Source organism: Tympanuchus pallidicinctus, unplaced genomic scaffold (assembly GCF_026119805.1).
Source record: "Tympanuchus pallidicinctus isolate F22 unplaced genomic scaffold, pur_lepc_1.0 scaffold3, whole genome shotgun sequence".
NCBI classification, from domain to species: Eukaryota; Metazoa; Chordata; class Aves; order Galliformes; family Phasianidae; genus Tympanuchus; species Tympanuchus pallidicinctus.
In genome coordinates this window covers 61,534,880-61,558,033 of record NW_026294747.1, presented here as the reverse complement: position 1 = coordinate 61,558,033, position 23,154 = coordinate 61,534,880, and the positions used below count along the sequence as shown (strand labels likewise).

Sequence of the window (23,154 nt, the reverse complement as noted above, 5' to 3'; positions counted from 1 at the left end):
TCATCTCGCCCACAGGCAGCTCAGGCAGCTCCCAAGCAAGTCCATGTGACATTTGGCTCTGGCCAGATTTAAAGCCATCTCCGCCGTGCACTATTTGATTGCACCGAGATATGCTGTAACAAGATAATGAGCTTTAAATCAATGCAGGCATTCTGGTGCATCGACAGCCTGCCATCCGCAGCTATCCCCTTTCAGCCCTTTCCAAAATCGTTCGCGAGAATCCGAACAGGATAACGAGTCCCTTGAACAATCTCCTGTTATTTTAAGAAACGGGCCGCATCAGCCCAAACTGCAAACCAGCAGCTGGGCTGTGCTGAGGACCGAGAGGAACAATGGAGGGAGAAAGTTTTCTTAAGTAAAACATTTGTGGTTATGTTGTTGTTTTCTGTTTTTGTTTTTTTCTTTATTTTCCTCTCTGTGAAGCTCTGGAGGAAAAAAGAAAACATTCCCCCACTGATATATTGGAATAGCTGTGTCATAGTGGGTTATAGCCATACCCCTTTGCCCTGGGGGTATCGCTCGTTGCAATGCCGAACCAGGAACCAGCAGCTCCTGGAGAGGAGGAGAAAGATTTACAGGGCTGTGAGCTGTGCTCTGGGAACAACACCTGAAGGATTTACAGCATCGGTGGCGGGCTGAGATGCTGCAGGGGCATAAAGCATGGAAGAATGAGACAGCAGGCCGAGCTCTGCAACCCTCAGTGCTACCATTTATTAAATGGTGTCCTGACAAGGAGCTGGGATGGTTTGCAGCAGGGTTTTCCAGCAGCAAAATTCCAGGCTGCTCTGGAATACCCCTTCCCCTCGCTGAGGGCACATCTGAAGGAGCAAGCTGTGGCCTCCAGGTGTCAGCATGAGAAAGTGCTTGGGTTTCCCAAGGCGCCACTAATCCAGGGACTCCTCTGGCATGCAGAGATATTTTTAAACGTCTTGCAGCTCTGGCTGCACCTCTTGGGTTTCATAAGGACGCTCCTTGTTTCCATCGCAGTCGGTGACAGTGCATTAGTTGAGCCCTAGAGCTTCTGGCTGGCTCCTTCCCATTTCTTAGGGAACGAGGGAGCACTGCAGAGCTTCAAATTCATCTTTGAGCATGTCATACTCTGGGTCTCGAGGTCCAGTCACTGAAGGTGAGACTTTCTGGGAGTCACTGAAGCCCTCAAGTTCCAGGGAAGCCACCTGTGAAGTGGGCCTACTGCATGGTTAGCTTCAGTCCAGTAATAAGAGCTGGACTTTGGCAGAAGAATTGGAACTCGATGATTTTTGAGGTTCCTTCCAATCCAAGCTATTCTGATTCCATTGTATGATTTCATTGAGAGGCTGCAAGAGAGCTGGGCTACAAAAGACAGTGCAAAGGAAACAGACAGAACACACCACCTGCTCCTCTAATACTCTTCATTAGCTTCTGGTCATCTCCACCAGGAAGCAGTGTGGGCATCACTCACTGCTCACAGCCAGAGAGCTTTTGCACAGGTAGAGAAGAGCAGGGCATGGAAGCATTGAGTTTGTGCCTTGCATCGTGACACCACCCCCCACCACCATTTTGTCTTTATTCCTTTACCAAAGCATTTTCCCACTTTCTTTCTTGAATAGGAGAAATAAAATAGTTTTTAAAACATAATTTAAAAAAAAAAAAAGACAACACAGCTTTGGAACCTTAAAACTCTTCTCTTCTCTTCTCCTACAGCAATGGCTCAACTTCCAGCAGAAGCGAGGAGCACACAGAGCTTCTGGCTGCAGACATATGAACAAACATCTCCAGCCTCCACACAGAGGAGCTGTGGTCAGTGATGGGAGGCAGGCAGAGGTTCCTTTGATACGAGCACATCAATCACAGCCACAGACTGAACAGATGAGCTATGCCTGGCTTTGTCTTTACCTTCCACAAAGGTTAGGCTTATTTAGTTTGGAGAAGAGAAGGCTCCAGGGAGATCTCTTTGCAGCCTTCCCGAACCCAAAGGGAGCTTATTAGCAGGAGGGGAACTGAAATTTTACATGGTTTAATAGTGACAGAACAAGGGGGAATTAATTTAAACTAAAAGAGGGGAAATTTAGGTTAGATGCTAGGAAGAAATTCTTTATTTAGAGGGCGGTGAGGCCCTGGCACTGCTGCTGAGAGGGTGTGGATGCCTCATCCCTGGAGGTGCTCAAGGCCAGGTTGGATGGGGCCCTGGGCAGCCTGATCAGGTGGGAGGGAACCTGTTCCATGGCAGAGGGGTTGGAACAGGATGATCTTTCAGGTCCCTTCCAACTCAAACCATCGTATGATTCTATGAAGCTCTTTTTAGAGCCCTGAGGAGAGCACTCTCCAATGACATGAGGATGACTGCTGCGCAAAATGGCAGGGAAGCCCACCAGCGCAGGAGGTACCGGCAGCCCCAAGCAAACCCCCATCCCACTCACCTCTCTTTAGCAAGCTGGCCCGGTAGCGGCCCTCCAGGGTGCAATTCCAACGCTCAAAGCGAAACTGGTACTGGCACTCCAGTGCACTCATGCTGATGGCCTCCATCAGGGTCTCTGCCACGCCGGGGTCCCGCCGGCACATCCTGCGCTGCTTCTTCTCCAGCTTCAGGCGGTCACAGACTTTGTAGTGGGCTTTGACGGCAGCTTCCTCCATTTCTGAGGTCAGAGGGAGGATGGTCAGGGGTTCGTTGCCCGTCAGCCTGCAGAGGAGCAGTGGGGTAAAGGGTGAGAATGAGCTGAGCACCCACTGGGATGCAGTGGGAGAGAAGAGATTTTACAGCAAGGCTCTCTGCAGTCTATGCTCGACAGGGAGGTAAGAAGAAATACATGGATTTATTTTCTCCGCGGAGCTTGTTTGGATGAAAGACCTTGGCAATCGCCACGTCTGTCAAACTCAAAATTGCCAAAGGACAGTTCATTTAAAACTGAAATAGGGAAAAAATTACAGAAGGTACATAAGTGCATGAATTCAGGAAACTAGCAAGAAGGCAAGAACACTGCAGCTACTCTCTTGTGCACTAAAAAAGAAAATAGTCATTTCAGGGCATCAAGCAGAGCCAGAACCAGCTTGGGAAGGTGACTTGTGCCACCAGACCCCAGGAGACACACCAAGAGAGCACGTACAGCCACTCCACCCTAAGCAGAAGAACAGGAGAGATCCCTACACAAAATTCAGTCACGGATCGAGGCTTGCAAGCAGGATACATTTTGAGAGACGACGATGCCAAAAGGTTTTAACAAGGAAGCATGAGCTCAACGCCTACAAAATGACCTGAAGAAATTCAGAAAGACGTGTCCTTCTCTTCTCCCCTGCACAAGGTTTCCAAATGTGCAACAAAAGAAGCCAGCGTACTGTTCCCGGTGTCAAGTGACGAGCTGCTGGAAAAGGACCAGGCTGGCATCGGCCCCGGGGAGCAGGAAGGCTGCAGGAACATCTGCTGGGCTCAGCAGTGGGTTGCTGGCTGGGCTGTCTGCACCCCATCCTCCTGGCTCTGCCCTATTCCGGCCAGGTGCCAGTGCATGCAGTCAATGGGGATAACTAAAAAAGGTTTCTGAAGAACCTGAAGACACATTTCCCCAGCCAAAATGGAAGGAAGTGCTTAAAGCCAGAATTAAAACATGCTGTGTGCAATGCAGCCCTGTGCAGATGGGCATGTGCAGCGAGCATAGACCAAGACCCATCAGGAGAAACAAGGTGGCAGGCATGGGAGCAGAGCACACACTCATCACCTTCACCAAACACTGAGTGACCACGGAAATGCTTAAAAACCCTCAAGAACAGCAGCTTGATGTTCCTTTTCCAATGAGGAATCGTCTGTAATTAACAGGATGCATCCTGCCAGGAAGGCAATCCCACGAGCCATGCACCTATGGTGCCTTGATTCCCAAACCTCCCATAAACAGCTGGCACTGACCTGAGCCACAGCCAAGCAACGTGTGGTACAGCTGACAATTATTCCTGATCGTTTAATGAGGTGATTTAACATAAAATCAAGATAGAAACCAAAAAAATGAAGAGTCAAAGTGATCTGTGGGAAAGACGACAAAGGAGAGTGACCTATGCAAATTTCCCCCCAAAATGTTTTTTTCCCCCAAAAAAATCTGTTCCTAGAAAAATAAAGGCACTGACAAATATTAACCCTCACATTTTTGCTCTGCACTGTGTGGACTCAGGCTTGAGTGCTGCCCAAGGACTTGGGACATCACCTGGCCCTGGTGGCCTCATTAACCACTTATGCTTATGAGAGAGGTGGCTAGATCCAAGCTTTGCAGTAGTAAATGCCTGTAACAAAATCTCCAAGATATTCATTCCTAGCCCTCATCAATTCTTTTCCCCCAAAGGTTCAATCCTACAAGCTTTCCTAGTTGCTGTAAGGGATATATATCCTCTGCTGGCCGAGAAGACATAACCCATTTTCTACCTCTCTTTTACCTTTCCAACTGAGCTGGTACTGGTGAGCAAAATGTCCTGGAAAGCACAAGCTCCATGTATCATGTAGAAGTCAGGGGGAGTGATACAGGAGCTGATCCTACAGGCAAGGTTTTGCACAGCAACCAGCAGTTTGGAGCCCCTTTACATTCCTCCCATTTGATGTTTGCCTTTGAAATACTTCAAGTCATTGATTTCTTAAAGACAATCACATGAAGGCTGCGAATTGGAAGAGACCTGAGAGATCATCCAGTTCCAACTCCCCTGCCATGGGCAGGGTTGTCTCCCATCAGATCATGCTGCCAACCTGGCTTTGGGCACCTCCAGGGATGGGGAAGCCACAGCTCTCTGAGCAGCACTGTCAGGGGTCCCAGTAAGAGTCAGCCAAATAACAAAATGAAGAGTCTGGAACAAGGAGAAGGTAGAAAACAGGATTCATTGTGCTGCACAAAGCCAGAGGACAGGGCTCTGACTCCTGCTTTTGATTTGCAGGTGGAAAGCCATGGAAAACAATAGGAAATGGAAACATTAAATGGGATGTTGCTGACAATATGCCATTTTCACTGTGCAGAAGCACAGTGCAGAGGCTTGGGTGAAAGTTCATCAGTTTTGATAACCAGGATAACGCAGGCAACACCATATAAGCTGCAAACATTGGGCCAGCATCTCCACTTCCAGACTCCCTCTTCACCCTTGCCTGGGACAACACAGAGACACCACACCAACACGATGGATAGCAGAGCACTTCTCCCACCTGCTCAGCCTGCTTCCTGACCCAACTCTGCACTGAGGAGCATGCTACCTTCAGTCCTCATCCACCACAGAAAACAGACATCAAAAACCAAATGGGTGAGAAAGAAGCCACACATCAGTAGTAAACAAGCACAGGCAGAGCTGGTGGCCCCACCTGAAACACTGCCTCGAGCTGCCACTGCATGGAACCTTTGTAATCCCATAAAGCCCTTTTATGCAACCTAGGCTGAGTGAGGTCCCGTAAGGCAACGGTGTCAGCATTAGATGCTTTCTCAGCTCCTCACAAAGGCTGAGCTGTTCCTTCCAAGAAAATCGTTCAGGATGGGGGGAAAAAGGGGCTATTTGTTTATTTAATATATTTTTTATTGCTCATCCAGTCTACAACTTCTGTTGTTAGAAAGATAGCCAGCACTCTGCTCTATTGCATTGGATTGAGAAGGCTGAGCATCAGATGAAGGTATGTTTGTCCACCAGGAACCTGGAGAGAGACCAAACAGCCAATTGCTCACAACCCAGGAAGCTTTAACTCTGTGTAAGTTAACTTTGGTCTCCATGAGGGCTGCAGGGTAAGATTGAGATTTTGTCCTCTTTTTCTGTGCACCTCACCTGCCTTCTGCTCTGAGCATGCCTGCACCATCCATCCATACCTCAGGAAGGACCTCGTTGCCCAGTCCCACATCACTCAGCTCAGGGGAACTTTGCCAACATCATTCTCCTTCCAAACTCCTTCCAGTTCAATTCCTCACTGCTTTGAAGTCCAGAAACCAGAAGTTTATTATCCCAGCTGTAAACTGTAAGAACTACTGGGTTTGCACTAATACTGCTGGTGGCGTTCATCTGCTTTGGTCATGCACTCTATTAGGACTCACTGCCCTTCTCCAAAGATCCTATTTTCGGTTCATTTTGGAAGGCTCTTCATTGCACCAGCTCATTCTTTTATACGTATCCCTGTATTTTCTCTTACATTACGGGGTCTTCCCTGGTGGGAATTTGAGGGAGACAAGTCAGAGACACGGAGCCTGCACAGATCTGTGAGAGCACTCTTATTTTTGACACGCTCAAGAGTTTCCTCTGCAATTGCCGCCAGCAACATGAGCCAAGGTGAGCTGCGAGGAAACGCCTCTGCTATACCCGCCCGGAATGACAGCCCTGCTGAAATATTGCATTCCTACCCTGCAGCTTCCTTCTCTGCCAGGAGATTTATCTTCGGTACATCTGTACAAGGCCCCAGTTGATTTTATTTTCAGTTCTTCCTTGAATGTTTTTCCTGCAGTATTGCACCTCTTCCGATCCTTGTTCTACTCTATCATCTCTTTCTTTTCTTCTAACAATACAGGAATAGGTTTTGAGAAGCTGAGAAGTAGCATGCATTAATCCTCTTCACTGCAATTCCAAAATTGATGACTCTACAACTCAAGGAGCCAGACTGAGTTATGCAGGACTCCAGGCACGTATTGCTGCTTCTTCTACCCACCAACCTACAAACCCCCATTCTCTCTTCCACTGCCATTATTCCACACTGCAACAAAGCTTTCCTGAGTTGGCCTACCACGCTCCCTCCCCATCCCACAAAGGCCAATGGCTGCTTGAAGAGCAAGAGGTCAGAAGTCCAGGCAAACTAAGAGTGGTTGATCATCGAAGAATCAACTCTTTAGTCAAATATTTCATTCTAGCTTGTGTGGGTCTGTTTGATTTTTTTGTTTGTTTGTTTTTACAGTTCCACAATGCCTGCACCATAACTCAACATTTTCTTATGCACCAAAGTCAGAGCTAAGCATTTTTGCTGCAACATACAGTGCTTACCTGTGTTCATACATTCACATCCACTGCCACCTCATCTTTAGATTACAGAATCAAAACCCATACACACTAGTTTCAAAATCCACTGCAATTCTCCAAGCTACAGTGCAGGTTTCCTACACTGGTTGAAGTACACACACACAGAAATCCCATATCCCATGGAACTCTTCAAAAAAAAACAAAACAAAACCAAAAAAAAACACTCAAGGTATTCTCCTTGGATCCAAGGATTTTATACTACTTTTCTGAAAGAGTGGTCAGGCATTGGAATGGGCTGCCCAAGCAGGTGGTGGAGTCACTGACCCTGGAGGTGTTCAACGAACATTTGGATGTTGTGTTTTAGAGAAAACTATTGGTGATGGATGGTTGGATTGGATGATCTTGTAGATTTTTTCCAACCTTGGTGTTTCTGTGATTTTTCAGCTGCTACGCCTCAGAATGAATTATATTCCATCACAAAGATCGAGTGATCATACAAGTATTTGCTTCTTTTAGCTCAGCCTGATCATCAGCTTCCCTAATCCTGACACTTTTCAAGATTTCTTCTCACCATCCACAGATCGAATCCCTTTATGCACATGGTAATCTTTTTCCTTCCAAGCCATTTCCAACTTCCTCATCACTCTGTGTGCACCTCTCCTTTTCTCCTCCCCACACCATTCTCCACAAACAATGGTGCCTTGCTGTTGGAGACCATTGAAGAAACAACAAACATTCGGAAACCCAGGTTGTGAACACAGCTATTCTCATGACAAGCGTGCCTCAATTGCTATTTTGATCCTTATCTTCTTCTCAATACCACAGCACACATGGCAACCTCTCAAACATTGCTTTCCTCCTTCAGAAATAGCACATATCCCACCACACAGACAATTACCAACATCACACACTTCCAGCAATACATGCCATCAGCAGCAGAGCTCTGCAACCTCACTGTATGGAGATGGAAGCAGCCATCTCCTATGATTGTGATCCCGGCAGAAGAAAACACCTCCAGGTGCCTGGTTCTCCTTCTGAACATAGGAGTTCAGGCAATAAGGAGGAGACAAACTACAGAACAAAGAGAATTTCCAAACCAGTAGATCCTACTTTCCAGGAAAGGAGGTGTGAGTCTTCATCACTCATGAAGTGTGCTCAGATTGCCTCAACAGATCCACACAGTGAGAACGTTCTCTCTGAGCCCTCTTGCCATCCTGGATAAGGGGACAGAGGAGCAGACCTGTAAGCATCCTGCTACACACACCTGCCAGGCTCTCAGGGCCTATGGAGTCATTCCCAGCATCCAGGGAAAAGACTAAACAACTGCTTCTCCAAGAAAGCATCTGCTGCTGCAGATCTCTAGCTTTTCTTGTCCAGCATAGCCCTCCTGAATGCTTCTAACATTTGCAGCAACCACTCTTTGATCCCAAAAATCATTAAGCACTTTTCAGACCCAGGTGTTACCACAGATATTATTTACATCTGAGTTTCCCATTTTTGCTTCAGCTGAAGTTCACACAGAAGTCAAAGGACTTCACCCAGGCCGCTGAATGCAGCAGACCAAGCAAGAGGAAACCTCAACAGGGTAGATGTCCCAGCTGAGGAAAGAGCTGGACCCTAACTTTAAGTTCTCTTTGGGATTCTTCTGTGAATGGGGCAAGATACGGGGTGGTTGCTTCCCAAGCACAGAATGCTTGCTATGCATATAAATAATCTTTCATATAACTTCATGCCAAATCATGCCTGCAGTTTCTCCTGCACAAATTACCCTCCCTCCTTTCACACTCCCCCCCAAAAACAAAAAAAAAAAATTGGTGCATGGCATATGAAGGTCTAGCTAATGAAGGCAAAAAAAGTTCAATGAACGTGCAGGGAATACGTGACTCCATTCAGATACGGAGCTGTGGAGGGCTGGGGATGCTATGGCACATTCCTTCACCAGACCCACAGGACCAAGGTGCCATGAGGAATATCTATTTTTGCACTGTGGCAACCAGAAACACCACAAGCAAATACTTCAGCTGCAGCATTTCCCACTCATGCGAAGCAGAAAGGCCATACAAGTTCTGAATGACAGCATTACCCCGGAGGAAGGAAGAGATGCCTTCCCTTCTCCCTCCCAGCAAGGAGGGCATAAGCAATCACAGAGAAGCCCAAGAGCAGAGGAAGGAACCGAGCTTTGCTCTTCCAACCCACAGTGGTGTGCCTGAACCACAAAGCCGCAATACCCCAACCCTTCTTCCCCCTCCCTAAGACAAACCTCATTCAGGAAGTTTCCAGTCCTTGCACTTTTATTTTTGGCAAATATCAGAGCTAAGATTCACCAGGACAGAGATGACAGGGACAAGGCTCGGACCAGGACCAGCCCTAGGAGCCACTGCAATGTTACTGATGCTCTGGACAAGGAGAATTGAGTGCACCCTCAGTTAGTTTGCAGATGACACCAAGCTGGGAGGAAGTGTTGATCTGCCTGAGCAAGGATGGCCCTTCAGAGGGATCTGGACAGACTAAGGTTGTATGAGCTTTAACATGACCAAGTATCAGGTCCTGCACTTTGGTCCCAATAGCCTCATGCAATGCTGCAGGCTTAGGGCAGAGCGGCTGGAAAGCTGCACAGAGAAAAAGGATCTGGGGTGTTGGCTGACAGCTGGCTGAACATGAGCCAGCAGCGTGCCCAGGTGGCCAAGAAGGCCAGCAGCATCCTGGCTTGTGTCAGCAATAGCACAGCCAGCAGGAGCAGGTGATCACCCCCTGTTCTGGCACTGGTGAGGCTGCATCTCAAGAGCTGTGTTCAGTGTTGGGCCATTTACTGCAAGACACTGAAGCCCTGGAGTGTGTCCATAGAAGGGCAACGGAGCTGCGAGGGTCTGGAGCGCAAGTTTGATGGGGAGCAGCTTCTCAGCTCTCTCTGAGCTGAAAAGAGGAAGCTCAAGGGAGACCTTATTGCTCCCTGCAATCACATGAAAGGAAGGTAGAACAAGATGGGGGTTGGTGCTGTATCACTGTTAGCTGGGAAAAGGCAAGAGGTGATGGTCTGAAATTGCATGAGGGATGTTCAGGTTGGGCATCAAGAATAATCCCTTCTGAGAAAGAGCAGTAAGGCAGAGCCACCATCCCTGGAGGTGTTCCGGAGTCATGGAGATGTGGCACTGAGGAACACAGTCAGTGGGCATGGCTGGACTTTGGAATCTTAGAGGTCTTTTCCAATCTTTATAATTCTATGATTCCTTTGTAACATATACAGCTCATGCCGTGAAGGACCCAATAGTTCCCCAATGACCTCCAGAAAACCCTGCTATTGGTTTTTGGTGTTTTTTTTTTGGAGGGGGAATAACTTGTTTTTTCATAATTCAATACTAGCTGGGAGCTCCCAGGTAGTTTAATACCAAGAGCTGCCTGTAACCAAATTCCACTGCAAACAACCTATTTTGCCTGCAAGCGGGCAGAGGCAGGGAGAGAAGAGGAAGGGAAGGTTGTTTCCTCTCCCCTTCATCCTCTGAAGAATGAAACAGCAATCAGCCAGATTTATGGAGGATTTTTAACCCAACTTAAAACCAGCCGGTGAACTGCGGTGCCAGTGGAATGCATGGGCCAGGCAGCAGCAGGGGCTTTCGCTGCCGATTTAAGACGGCATTAAGCTTCACCCTTCCCAGCTGGTGCCAGGAATTACTCACCCGCTGTCCCCGGCTGCTCACTATTCTGGCTATTGATGGCTTTTTATTTTGTCTTTACGCTTTGTTTCTTGCTTAACGTTTTTGTATTTATTGACATGCTTCCTATCAGATCTTGCACAGCCTGTAGCTGGGAGTTTCAGTGCAGAGAAACAGTGAATGCGGAGCAACGCGATGGAAGAAAATGAAGTAATGAGGCTGGAGAAGAAAATAAAAGCCTTGTTTTATTTACCCTATTAGGATCTCAGGTCCTTGCTGCAGTATAAAAGCAACTCCACTCCCTCCCTGAATTAGAGCGGTTCATTTGAATCCAAAATTGGGCCTAACACCTCTCCATAACTTAAAACATAGATCACATTCACAAGAACATAAACAAGCATCCCTGCCCTTGCCTTGCTTTTGAATCAGTTCTGATAGGGTTGAGGACCAGAAAGCCACATAATAGATCACACAATGCAATACAGCATTTGTACAGTATTCTTGCAACAAAGAGTTAAACTACAAGCAAACCCTGTTTCATCTGCTCCTACCATAGAGATCAAATTCCAAGAGGCAGAAATTCATCTGTGATATAAAACTGAAGCAGCAGTTCTGCTCTCATTCTAAGCAAAGAAATCCAAAGTTCATGGATTTCTTGGTATCTTCCCTTGTCTGGAGAGAGTTGCCCTTAGCAAACGATATATAGAATTCAAAATGTGAAGAGTGAAGACTAGAAAGAAAACCTCACAGACGTTTTCCAATCATGCTTTTTGCACTGGTGCTCCTTTACATTCATTCCAACAGCTTTACAAAGATAACTTCAAAAAGCACCACACGCAGGGTAAGGGCACTTCTTTACACAGGCAGTTCCAGTGGCTGGAACAACTCCTGTCCGTACTTCTGGCTGTCCAACACTTAATCTTCTGCATGAAGCCTACTGACACCCTGTACAGACTTGTCCAGGTCTGGGGAACACTCACTTATAGGAATCCAACATGCTGACTCAGGCCAGAACAGCATTAAAAATAAATGCAGGATGTTCAGACCCTAATATCCCCCTTCCTTCCCTTCCCCTTAACACTATATTATTAAACTTCAAGACTCTCTATCACCAGCTACTGTGAAACCCAAAAATTTAAATGTATAGATTCCAAAAGAGATTAATCACCCAGGTGGATGATTAAACATGAGGACTCAAATGCAGCCTCCTGCTTCAGGAAGCCTTTACATCACTGACTGCCCAAACCACACAGGCTATACCATTTGTCCCATTTCTCCTTAGTCCACATTTGGATGAAGAAATCTTCATTTCAGCCCACAGCATCAGAGAGCAGTTTGAGTTGGAAGGGAATATAAAGCCCATCCAGTTCCAACACCCCCACCAGCTTATGCTGCCAAGGGTCCCATCCAGCCCTGCCTTCAGCTCCTCCAACGATGGGGTACCCATAGCTCTCTGGGCAGCAGTGCCAGTGCCACACCATCCTCTGAGTAAAGAATGTCCTACTCACATCCAAACTAAAAGAGAGATTTAGAATAAAACCATTCCCCCCTTGTCCTATCGCTATTGGTCTGAGTAAGAAGTTGCTCTCCCCTTGCTTAAAAGCTTCCCTTGGAAGGCCACAATCAGGTCTTCTCCAAGTCCACTCTTCTCCAGGCTCAACAAGCCCAACTCCCTCAGCCTGCCTTCATAAAAACAGGTGCTCCAGCCCTCTGAGCAACCTCACGGCCCTCCTCTGGACTCTCTCCAACAACTCAGCATCTTCCTCATGCTGAGAGCCCCAGGAGGGCACAGCAGAGGGAGACAACCACCTCCCTCACTTGTGCTCGTGCTGCCATGCTCACTTTGCCCACCTCACCTCCTCAGCCCCACGCAGCCCTCCACCCACGGGCACCCCCAGCACTCCAGGACATGGGCATGCCTTGCACGGCCCCAGCGCCAGCACGGCCAGCATGTGTTAGTGTCAGTCTCTTCCACCCACTCCTGCCAGGGAACGCATCTGACTTTGTAATGAATTGCCCATTTGTCTCTCTAACACCTCAGCCAGCCTTTTGTTAAGCCTTATCTCCCAAATTTAACAGCTCCCTGGTGCAAATCATGCAACAGGACTTGGCTTCTTCATTCCCCCCTCCCCATCTCCTCCTCCTCCCTGGTCCGTCTGTCATATAAATCGTGCTGTCCATCCCAAACACTGCCCTCTCTGTTCTCAACAGATGCCTCAGTTATGGAGCTGTCCTTGCCCAGACCACAGAGATTGGCAGCAGAGGAAGAAGCTCCTCATAGCTAACACACCAGCTTCCCTCGCTGCCCGAGGATAGCCCTACGTGCACACACACCCAGCAGCACAGCAATGAAATACAGATTATTCACCAAACACCAAAATCTCAAAAGCTGGCGGGCTGAAAGGCTGAAGAAGATTTTGATGAAAGCACAGTGAACACAGAGCTCCTCAGCACAGCTCACAGTCCTGTTGTCTTTCTTCCTTCTCCTTCCTCAAACCCTGTTTTCATGCTTAAGACCTGGAAGTCTCAGCTGCTGCCTTGACATTTTCCTAAACAACTTCTGAATAAATGGCAACTTCTAGCAACAAGTGCAGGTTAAGGCTGAAGGGGTTTGCATCTCTCCCTCCCCTCAAAACATTTCACCCAGCCCCTATTTTATGTCGCATGGAGGTCAGCTCGTGGAGCATTTAGATGGTTGGGCGGTTTGACACATCATCTGCTCTATTTTGGGAGCAGTTTATGGCTCTGCAATTCCTCCCCTGCACAGCAGTGATAGCTTTTCCACTCTAATGTCACATTATCCTCGTGGAAGGTTTAAAAACTAAACAGGTGAAAAAACAAACTTTCTGGGCACTGGAGAGGGCAGGATGCATGAGAGCCCCATTGTGCTGATGAGACAGTACGCTCTGAGCCTCAGCAGGGATTGTGGGGATGAACTGGGAGCACAGAGCATGGTTCCTTACAGAACTAGACAGGAAGATACTCGAAGGCTCTCACATGAAGGTCATTCCAAGGCAAAAGTTGTCTCATGATTGTCTTCCTGAAGAAGCTTTGCAGCCCTGAGGTTTTACAAGCTCCAGATGAGACTTTGAGGGTCAGGTCTCCAGCTAAACAAACTGGCTCTGGCCAAAGTGTCAAACTACTCCAACAGGAATAAATCACTAGCACAGAAGACAGTGTTCTTGCTGAGGTAACCCACATGTGGGATGAGTTTCAATGAAGCCAACCGATGTCACAACCTTTGTTTGTCTCACATGCCACCTGCAAGGGCATTGCTAACCACATATGATGAATACATATGATGATACAGACAGACAAGATATCTTTAACAGACTCATGCTATTGGAGAATCTTCGCTTGCTTTGTTATAGAATCATGAAGGTTGGAGAAGACCTCTAAGATTCCCATATCCAACCCCAACCCATCCCACCATGTCCACTGGCCATGTCCCTCAGTGCCACATCTCCACAGTTCTTGAACACTTCCAGGGACAGAGACCCCACCTGAGAATAAATTTCTCCTAATTTTCAGGAGTTAATAGAACTACAGAACATCAGCATGAACCTCATCCAGACCTACCTCAGCCTACACATCAAGAAAAGCCATCACAATACTTACTGTAGAATTAGATTATAATAGGTCTTTGAGATCATCTAGTTCCAACCTCCAAACTTTATGACTACAGCATATACATCCTTTTATTATACTACAGTTTATATGAAAAAAGAGTCAAACTAACCAAAATACTAAAAACCAGGGTGGCCCACAGTTTTCTCTCTGCTGTTTTGTAGATGAGATAGCACACCATCCATCTTCAGAGCAATGCATTTGTGCTCATGAATGGGAAAAAAAAATCCTTCATGCACTGTATTAGAAAAGGTATGTGGGTCACGCTCAATGAACCAGTATTATGGAAAGCATTTCCTTCCTGTATTGATCATCCATCCACCCAACTAAGTTGTATTAAAAAGGCAGGGGAGAGGACAACAAGCCAAGTGTTATACATAGCAAATTCTGATTAGATTATGAAACTTTAAGAAGATCTTAACAAGTGGACAGTGTACATTTTACATAATTAGCTTGTTACTTATAAATGCCTTACATAGTGCCAATGGCAGATTTTCACCACCTAAAATAGACCAAAGCTGTTGGATTCAGGAACTGCTGCCATCCCAATTTAGATCAACCCAAATACAGAAACCACGAGGTGGTTTTGTTACACCAAGATTAAGAATTGAATCAGCTCTTGTGTTCCTGGATATTATGTCACGTCGCGAGCCCAATCCTCACTAAATGTGAAAGCTGTTCTTCACAGCCTTTTGATAGATTTCAAGCTCCTTTTTGGAGGAACAGAACTCACCAAGCCTGGATGTAAAGACACAGCACTGTCGGATGCCATAGTTGCATCCATATTTATTTTGCAGGGAATTGTTCCCCATGAGATGTATACTTCATGAAACTTGGAGGAGTCCAGCAGGCCTTGAGGTACAAGCACTGCTTGTGAAGCAGGACCTCAGAAATAGCAAGCCGAAAGAGTAAGTCCTTTAATTTGCAAGTTGACCATGCTTGACATCAACGTCCTACCAAATGCAGAGCTACACAATGTTATTCCTACTCAACTCCTTCCTATTGCCTGCAGACATCTGAAGGGAGAAACGCTATGACTGACGTGAGAAACAGTGCCTAGTTCAGCAGCCCTGAGAGATGTCCCATAAATCTACACATATGAAAGTTAACTACCAGGGAAGAAACAAAACCAAAAGCAGTGTACCTCTTCCAGTCATCTCTACAAAATGATCCAGGTTGATAGTCCATCAGTGAATTGTTTGTGTAGCCTGAAAATACAAGATAGACCTCTCAGCCCAGAACTAGACGACCAGTTTTGCCCAGATTCACAAACACGTTTAGATAACATCTCATTTAAAGTAATTACAATCCATAACCTTAAATGCCTCTTGAGTGCAGAATGCTTTCGTGTGCACCAGTGGAATAGAGATGGAGATTTGAAAGTCCTGGATTTAAATTATTCCTTGGAACCTATCTTGAGAGCTGGAAGTAAAAGTGATAAAAGTCTTCATATGCAAGGACTTCCAATTCAGCCACTCTAGGACCAGGAAATATCAGCATAATTGCATATAATTGCATGCATGCATTATAAATCAGTTTTTATCTGAAAACGCCATGTGACCACATACTGCAAAGCAGCCCAGTGTTAGATATCCTCTTCCAAACTACCACCTTACTTCATTCCTTCCAGAAAGAATGATTCCCTCCAGAAAGAAGGCAGGAGACCACGAGAAGAACCAACTGTGATGAGTATTATCTAGGAAAATTAAAACTCATTCAAGCAAGGCACTATACAAGGCAAATTCAGTCAGCTTTTACAGCCTTTCACAAATCATTAGCACACCTCACTTTCCAGTTTGAGTCTGTGGTTTCTGTAATGACAGTTAAACATGGAATGAGCCATAATACTTCTAAGTACTCATAAATAATGGAAACAAAGCTGACTTCAGCATCAGACAGGATGCTCAAGGTAAGTGTTCTCTCAATTGCTTGCAAGCTTTGTCTCAGCACCTTTAAGCACTCACAAGGAACCAAATATGTTTTCAGCTGAGTACAGAATCTGGACAACATGTTTTCAATAAGCCTTGTGGCTACATGGTTAATGGGAACAGTAATGAAATACTTAGTAATTGCCAGATCATTACAGAATAATACTAGCACGCAATCACAAAAAAAAGCTCTGTTGCAGTATGCGTGCACAAAGGCTGTGACCAAGATTACTCAGCTTCCACATGCACTTGTCAGCACTGCAAGGGACAAGCAAAGCCAGAGGTTCCTGCCAGTACCTTTGGGAGATGTGTGACATGTACACAAAACCAATTTTGAGGCACTTGTGATGACATTTTAGTGCCAGTGGAATTTGTCTAACATGGAAACACTATGAACAGATAAAGACAAATTAAGAAGCCATAAGTAACATAGTTTTGCTCCAAGGCTTCATGAACAGCCCATATCTTCCTTTTCAGATTAGCCCTTCATGTAGCCCTTCATGACTGTAGCACCAAACAGTGCGATTCCCCTCTGTAGTCTGTTCTACCAACAGATGCTCATTAGAGCTACTGTCAACCAGAGCAGCAGCTCCAGCCCGAAATGGAGCTCCCATCTGTCTTTGAAATGCATGTGGGTTCACTTCACAACTCCCACAGCCCATCTCTTACAGCAGCTTTAGAGATTGACTCATCCTCCCCCGGATGATGTAGGACTTAAGTAAACAAAACCTACCAGAATTGGAGTCAATGGGTTCGAAAAAGAAAGATTGGTAGAATCTGGTTTTGAAGTGTTGTAAAGACATTCAGATACACCTCAAAATCCCATAAATTTAGTAGTGATGTTGAAGTAAGAGCAAAGACTTGTATTCCAAGCAAAGAAGCAATTGGCCTATGAAGAAGTCTCCCCACCAGACTTTCATAAAGCACAAGGAAGTGGGACATGAGCTGTCTGCTCAGCACTACAAAGCATGTACAACACAAAATTCCAAAGCAAGCTGAACCATCAACTCCACTTTTTGTGCACTCCAATTTAGTAAGAGTTATGTTTGAAGGGAAATAATTAGGAGATTTTCTATTGAAAGTTAAAAAAGATGCATGCACTGAGATAATATACTCTTGTTTCTTTTCTACAAATGTAAGACTTCCCAGAAAATTAAAGCAAATCACTGAAAAACAGTGTTGCTATTTGAACTGCAAGCTGAAACCCAATAGCACTGCGATGAAACTTGGCTGTGTTCTTCTCTCAGATTGTCCTTCTCTGGGAGACAGTATCAGGTTCCCTTCCCCCTTTCTTCATCTGCACTTGAGACTTTCCAATTGGCCTGGGGTCAAGAAAACCATCCTTCTCCCAGCTATCATCCCTGCAAGAGCACGTCTCCTGCCAAGCCCTCTGCCAGGTTATGGGAACATCCAGCATTCCCATCCGGCTTCCCAAGGGATGCAAACCCAAATGTCTCACACCTCGCTTCTTGAAAACCAGCAAATGTGGCCACTTGCAGTCCTGCAGGCTGGATCACAGGAGCAAGAGGAGCAGGATCTCGTTGGCTTCGCCAGCTCTCTCCACACCACAATCCCCAGAGTGACACTGATGTTCTCAGTGGTAGAGAAGGAAATCCCTGTAGCTTACTCCTCTCCAGCCCTGAAATAGCAGTGGTTGCAATGCCCTGACAGCATGTAACTTGGGTAAGCATTCAACAGAAACAACCTGTCACAGCAAAAGACTTACTACCACATCCTCAAGAAGACTTTTAATTTTGTGAAGCTTATGCCTATTTGTGTAATCTCTGAGAGTTCAAGCAGTTGACAGTTTCCAACACTCATGATTTCCAACACAGCTTTTAGGAAAAGATATTTGGAGCATATAAACAGGAGAGGGAACGGCTGTTTATGAGGATGGATAGTGACAGGACAAGGGGGAATGGTTTTAAATTAAGACAGGGGAGGTTTAGGTTGGATATGAGGAGGAAGTTTTTCAGCCAGAGGGTGGTGAGGCACTGGCACAGGTTGCCCAAGGAGGCTGTGGATGCCCCATCCCTGCAGGCATTCAAGGCCAGGCTGGATGTGGCTCTGGGCAGCCTGGGCTGCTGGTTGGTGACCTGCACACAGCAGGGGGTTGGAACTGAATGAGCACTGTGCTCCTTTGCAACCCAGGCCGTTCTGTGATTCTACATCAGTAACAAACTCTGAACTACTTCAGAGCTGGCAAGAAGCAAAGTCAACTTTATCAATGGAAATGGCGCCTTAGGAAGGAAAGTTAATCCCAAATAACACAAAGATGAGAGGAAGCCTTTCTACCTGAGCTCTGCAACATAATTTCTTTGTGAATCAAAAGCATTCTTCACACTGGAATTTTCCTCCAAGTTACAGAGGGTTTGTAACTAATTAAAAAACCCCTCCAAGTTTCCAAAGTATTTCAAGCAATAAAACCCAGGTTACAGCCTGAAAATAAATCATAACAGTAATATGCGCACACTTGGGGGGGGGGGGGGGAAGGAGGGGGAGAGGGTAAGATATAAACCAACACTGGAAAAATCTTACACGTAGTGCAGCCAAAATGCCAGTTGATACATGTCACATTTGGGCGCTCCAGGCAACGCTATCACAATGGCTAATAGAGGCAGGCAGAGCTCCAAGAGGAATGCCCAAAGCCTAAGGACGCACAGATGCTCCCTGGAGCCTCAGATAATGGCAATGGCATCCCAGGCCTTTGCTGAATCTTTCACACACGTTCAGCTCCTCGAGCAGCACAGCAAGCAGAAGGAAGACTGCGACCTTTCAGACGCTGTTACCGGCTAATCCTCCTGGAAGGAGGGCCTCAGAAAACATTTAGATTGAAGCATCCGTGAGATTAAGATGTTTATCCGTCTTGTATTTTGCACATTTAGGATGTCAGTGTCTCCTGGCTGCAAGAGCCCAGGAGGACCAGGGGCCAAGAAAGAACGAACGACTCGGGCAAAGGGAAAGGATAGCAACGCTAACAAGTGCTTTGTGTTTGCTAGAAACCTGTCATCGGTCTGCAAATAACAGAGTAAAACAGAATTAGGGGAGATTTTTCCCCAGATGGAAATACCTTTAGCAGCTGAGTTGACAGATCTATGGGGCGTAACAAGAACCAAGCATAACGTGAGGGTTGCTCCCCGCTAAAGCTTTCCAGGTGTTTACATCTGGCTGCAGCCAAAAGTGCCGTGAACCCCATGAGATCACTCCAGCCTAGCAAAAGCTCAAAGCCACCTCAGCACAAACAGTAGGAAGGAGGTCAAACAGCCCCTGCTGTGGTGGGAGATACTGTGTTAGCGACCACACAGAGAAGAGGTCTCTCAACCCTAGACTGGAAGGGAATCTGGCATTAGAATCACAGAATTATTTGAGTTGGAAGGGACCAGAAAAGTCATCCAGTCCAACCCCTCTGCAACGAACAGGGACAGCCACAGCTCCATCAGCTGCTCAGAGCCCCATCTCCTGACCTTGAACATCTCCAGGGATGGACATCCACTACCTCTCTGGGAAATCTGTGCCACTGCCTCACCACTCTTACCATAAAATACTTTTCCCTTCTATCTAATCTCAATCTCCCCATTTTCCCTTATCATTTGCAGCTTGGAAGCTCCACGCACCAGATATCACAGACGAGAGGTTGCTTTGCTCCGCCCCAGCATAGCCACACCAACCTAAAACTACATCTAATCTCACAGTTCTGAGCATGATGCTGCATGGCAGGATAGCAGGGAACAAGCTAGTCAGTGCTTTCGGTGCTGGTACAGTTTGCACGGCTCAATTACAATGTTGGAGAGCTAGTCCCAGAACAAGGATGGTCCCTATAAGTTCCTATAGATGTCTGGTCACATCAAATGGGCAAATGGATGGATGGAGGGAGAGAATTTCAGGACACCATTGGACATGCCCCAGCAGGGTTTTGCAGCCTCCCCAAAATAGTCCTCATTGGTTTCACACTGAAGGCCCCAGAGCTTGCAAGGCAGGTTTAATTTTAGAGCGCACTCATCGGATTTGCTTACATAATTTTCTTGATTTGGAAGGCTTTCTATTTTCCTTAGTAAGAAAAGCTGTCCAAGTTTATCACGTTAAGCTGGGGGCCGCTCACCCATAAGAATATTAAAATATATCGGCCGCAATTCTTTTGAAATTTTGCGTATCACAATTAGGACTTTGAACAGCTTTAAAGGGTGAGGTGGGAAAGAAGCCATTAGAATGGACAAATCCTTACCAAATTACACAGGCATCTAAGTGCGGGGGCCCACAGAGTGCCCAGAAGCAGCTTAAAACAGGGCAGGAAGGGCTAAGGAATGTGCCAGCCTGGATCCATTAAGCAGGACGTATAAAGAGAACACCATCTTTCTGTTAAGCAGGTGTTTCTGAGTACCTGAGAAGACTGCAGATGACACCAAGCTGTGTGGTGCAGACAAGAAGACATAGGGACGAGATGCCACTCAGAGAAACCCAGACAAGCTGAGCAATGGATCCAGAAACTGGATGAGCGCCTTAATGAGCTGAGGGTGCCCGTGTTTACTGCAGGGAGTCAGACCAGATGACCCTAAAGGATCCCTTCCAACTCAAAGATTAGGTGCTGCCCCTGCTATCACTTAGCAGAAGAAGAGCTGAGCCTGCAAATAAGTCTGTTGGATAACCCAGGCATCATAGGCAGAGATTTAGTCCTGTTCAGATCCTTCATTCGCTCCTCCACCTCCTGAGCTGGTTATAGCAAGAATTCAACCTCTGAGGTTGAATCAACAACATGAAATCACAAAAAGCCACAAAATCCCCTCAGCAATAATTCACCGCTTGACTGTTGCTCCCAATTTTGACATTGTTAAGCTCATTTCTAATGTTGAACATATCAGAAGCAAATATACTCCAGTCCTCCATTCAAGTCACAGGAGCAGAAAGACACTGTCAACCCCCTCAGCCTGCGGCCAAACCAAGGGAACCCTACAGACCCCATGGGTGCCACAGCACAGCATCTCTTAAACCACAGAATCACAGCAAAGAGACTGCAGATATTTCTCCCCCCCTTCTGAAAACCCACTTGAAGAGCCAGCTCCTGCAGATCCTTTGCCATTCTGCCCAATGGAAGAAGTTGCAGTCTCAAGCACAATTGCTTAATTTATTAAATCACTTAATGCTGCTCCAGGAAGCAGTCAAGTCACTGCCCCAGAGACATTGAAGAAAAGAGCAGATGCAGCTCTGACATACATGGGATGGGTTGGACTTGGTGATCTTAGAGGTCTCCTCCAACTTGAATGATTCTACAAAGGCAGCATCACCTCCAAGTGAAGACTGGCACCTTGTTGACACGTCTCCTTTCAACAAGGCCTCAGTATTCTCTCAGAAATGGAGTCAGCAAGTTTGCTGCTTATGCCAAAAGGGACTTATAGTCAGTAGTTACATCTTTTTCAGTACCTCCCAGAGCAACAGACACCAGAAAAATCTTAAGAGATGCTAAAGGTGAGGTTAATGCACCTTAAAGCACAACTACAGGTCGATTGAGGTGCTCAGAGATTGTACACTGCACTGGAGTTGGACTAGATGGCCCTTAAGTCCCCTTCCAACTCAAACAACTCCATGACTCAGCATCCCATAGTGCTGAATCCACTAGATATAACCACCAAAACAGACAGAGGACCACAGCTTCACATCACTGCTGCAGGAAATCGAGTCAAAGAAACTGAACGTAATGCAGGACTACATCAGCAAATACCCACGTTCTCATTGCATGCACCTCACAGCCAAGCTTGAAGACAGCTGGAGTCTGAAGAGCAGCACAGGGACACATTAGCACTGACAGCAAAGCAGCAACATCCAGAATGTTATGTGCTTCATTGGGGCAGCAGCATGCCTCCATCCTTCCCTTCAGGAATCAGAGCTAAGACATTTAGGGTCAGGATGATGGAAAAAAAAAAAATGATGATGCTTCCCTCTGCTGTTCATGGATCTTAGCCCTAATCAGCACTGGCAGGATTCCCCTCTGCTTCCCTGCACAATGGGCAAAAGCCATGAGAAAACCCAAATCCTACTCAACTCTCTCCAAAGCAATAATTACCTCCCATAGTTATAAAGGCAATTTTTCTTTCAAGGTTTAAGGAAACAGGGATTGAGCACTTCTGCCACCACAGCTCATCTTCAAGGGGAAACGTGCTGCTGGTGAAGCACTGCCATTCTATCCAGCAGAGGAAAACCCGTGCGACCCACTGCCTTGCATTTATGTGAAAAGGCAAAGAGGTCAGCTATTCAAATTTCAAAAAGCAAAGCCTGGAATGGGAAAAATACAAAGGAAAGGACAAACACCTCTACAGCACTCCGTCCAGGCACTCTGAGGCACTGACACAGCACAGGAGCTGGTTCACACATCAGCCTGGCAATGTGCATGCAGCTCTGACTCTGAGAGGCTGACTGTATTCACCATCTGTAAGGGGACACTCCAGAAAAGCTAATAGGAATGAATTCAGCACAGGAATGCAAAGTGGGGTGGTTAAACCACATCAGCTCTAAAGGACGGCCTCCGTACTGGGCTCTGAAGTGCTCTTAATTCAGTTTAGCCTGATTTGCACTGAAATCAAGTGTGTTAAAGTGAATTAAGGCTCTTTAATCCCCAAGGAGAGCGTTTCCACCGGGGCTAGTTAAGAGTAATTGAACTAATCCACTTTAAAAGTCAGTTCGGATTAGTTGTGCTAAGTGGCTGTGCAGATGAGGCCGGGGAGCACGGACTGTCTGGAGCATGCAATAACCACATCAATCTGCCTCTGGGAGGACAGCTAGAGCCACGCTATTTTGCTTTGCAAAGGCTGGGAGTGCTCCAAGACACTCAAACAAGGCTACTGTAATAGAAATGTCTACTTGTGCTTGACAGGTGCCATCTGGTTGCAAGCAGAGGCATTTTCCACATGTATTTTCTCTGCGTGCCACATATGCAGGGTATGGCCAAAGGGATGCTGTTTTTACAGGCAGCTGAGGGAACTGGGCTAGTGCTCCAAGATGTTTTGGCACCGCTCATCCAGGCCATGCTCAGAGCTCAC

General features: G+C 46.4%; 1 protein-coding gene across 1 annotated transcript in view; it reads right to left on the bottom strand.

The window, feature by feature from the left end:
• Nucleotides 1–23,154, bottom strand: part of WNT9A (Wnt family member 9A) — a 54,298-nt gene that overhangs the window by 18,920 nt on the left and 12,224 nt on the right. Inside the window, exon 2 of the mRNA XM_052695106.1 lies at nt 2,400–2,659. Coding sequence (XP_052551066.1) covers nt 2,400–2,659 — 260 coding nt within the window. The remainder of the gene's footprint in view (nt 1–2,399; nt 2,660–23,154) is intronic.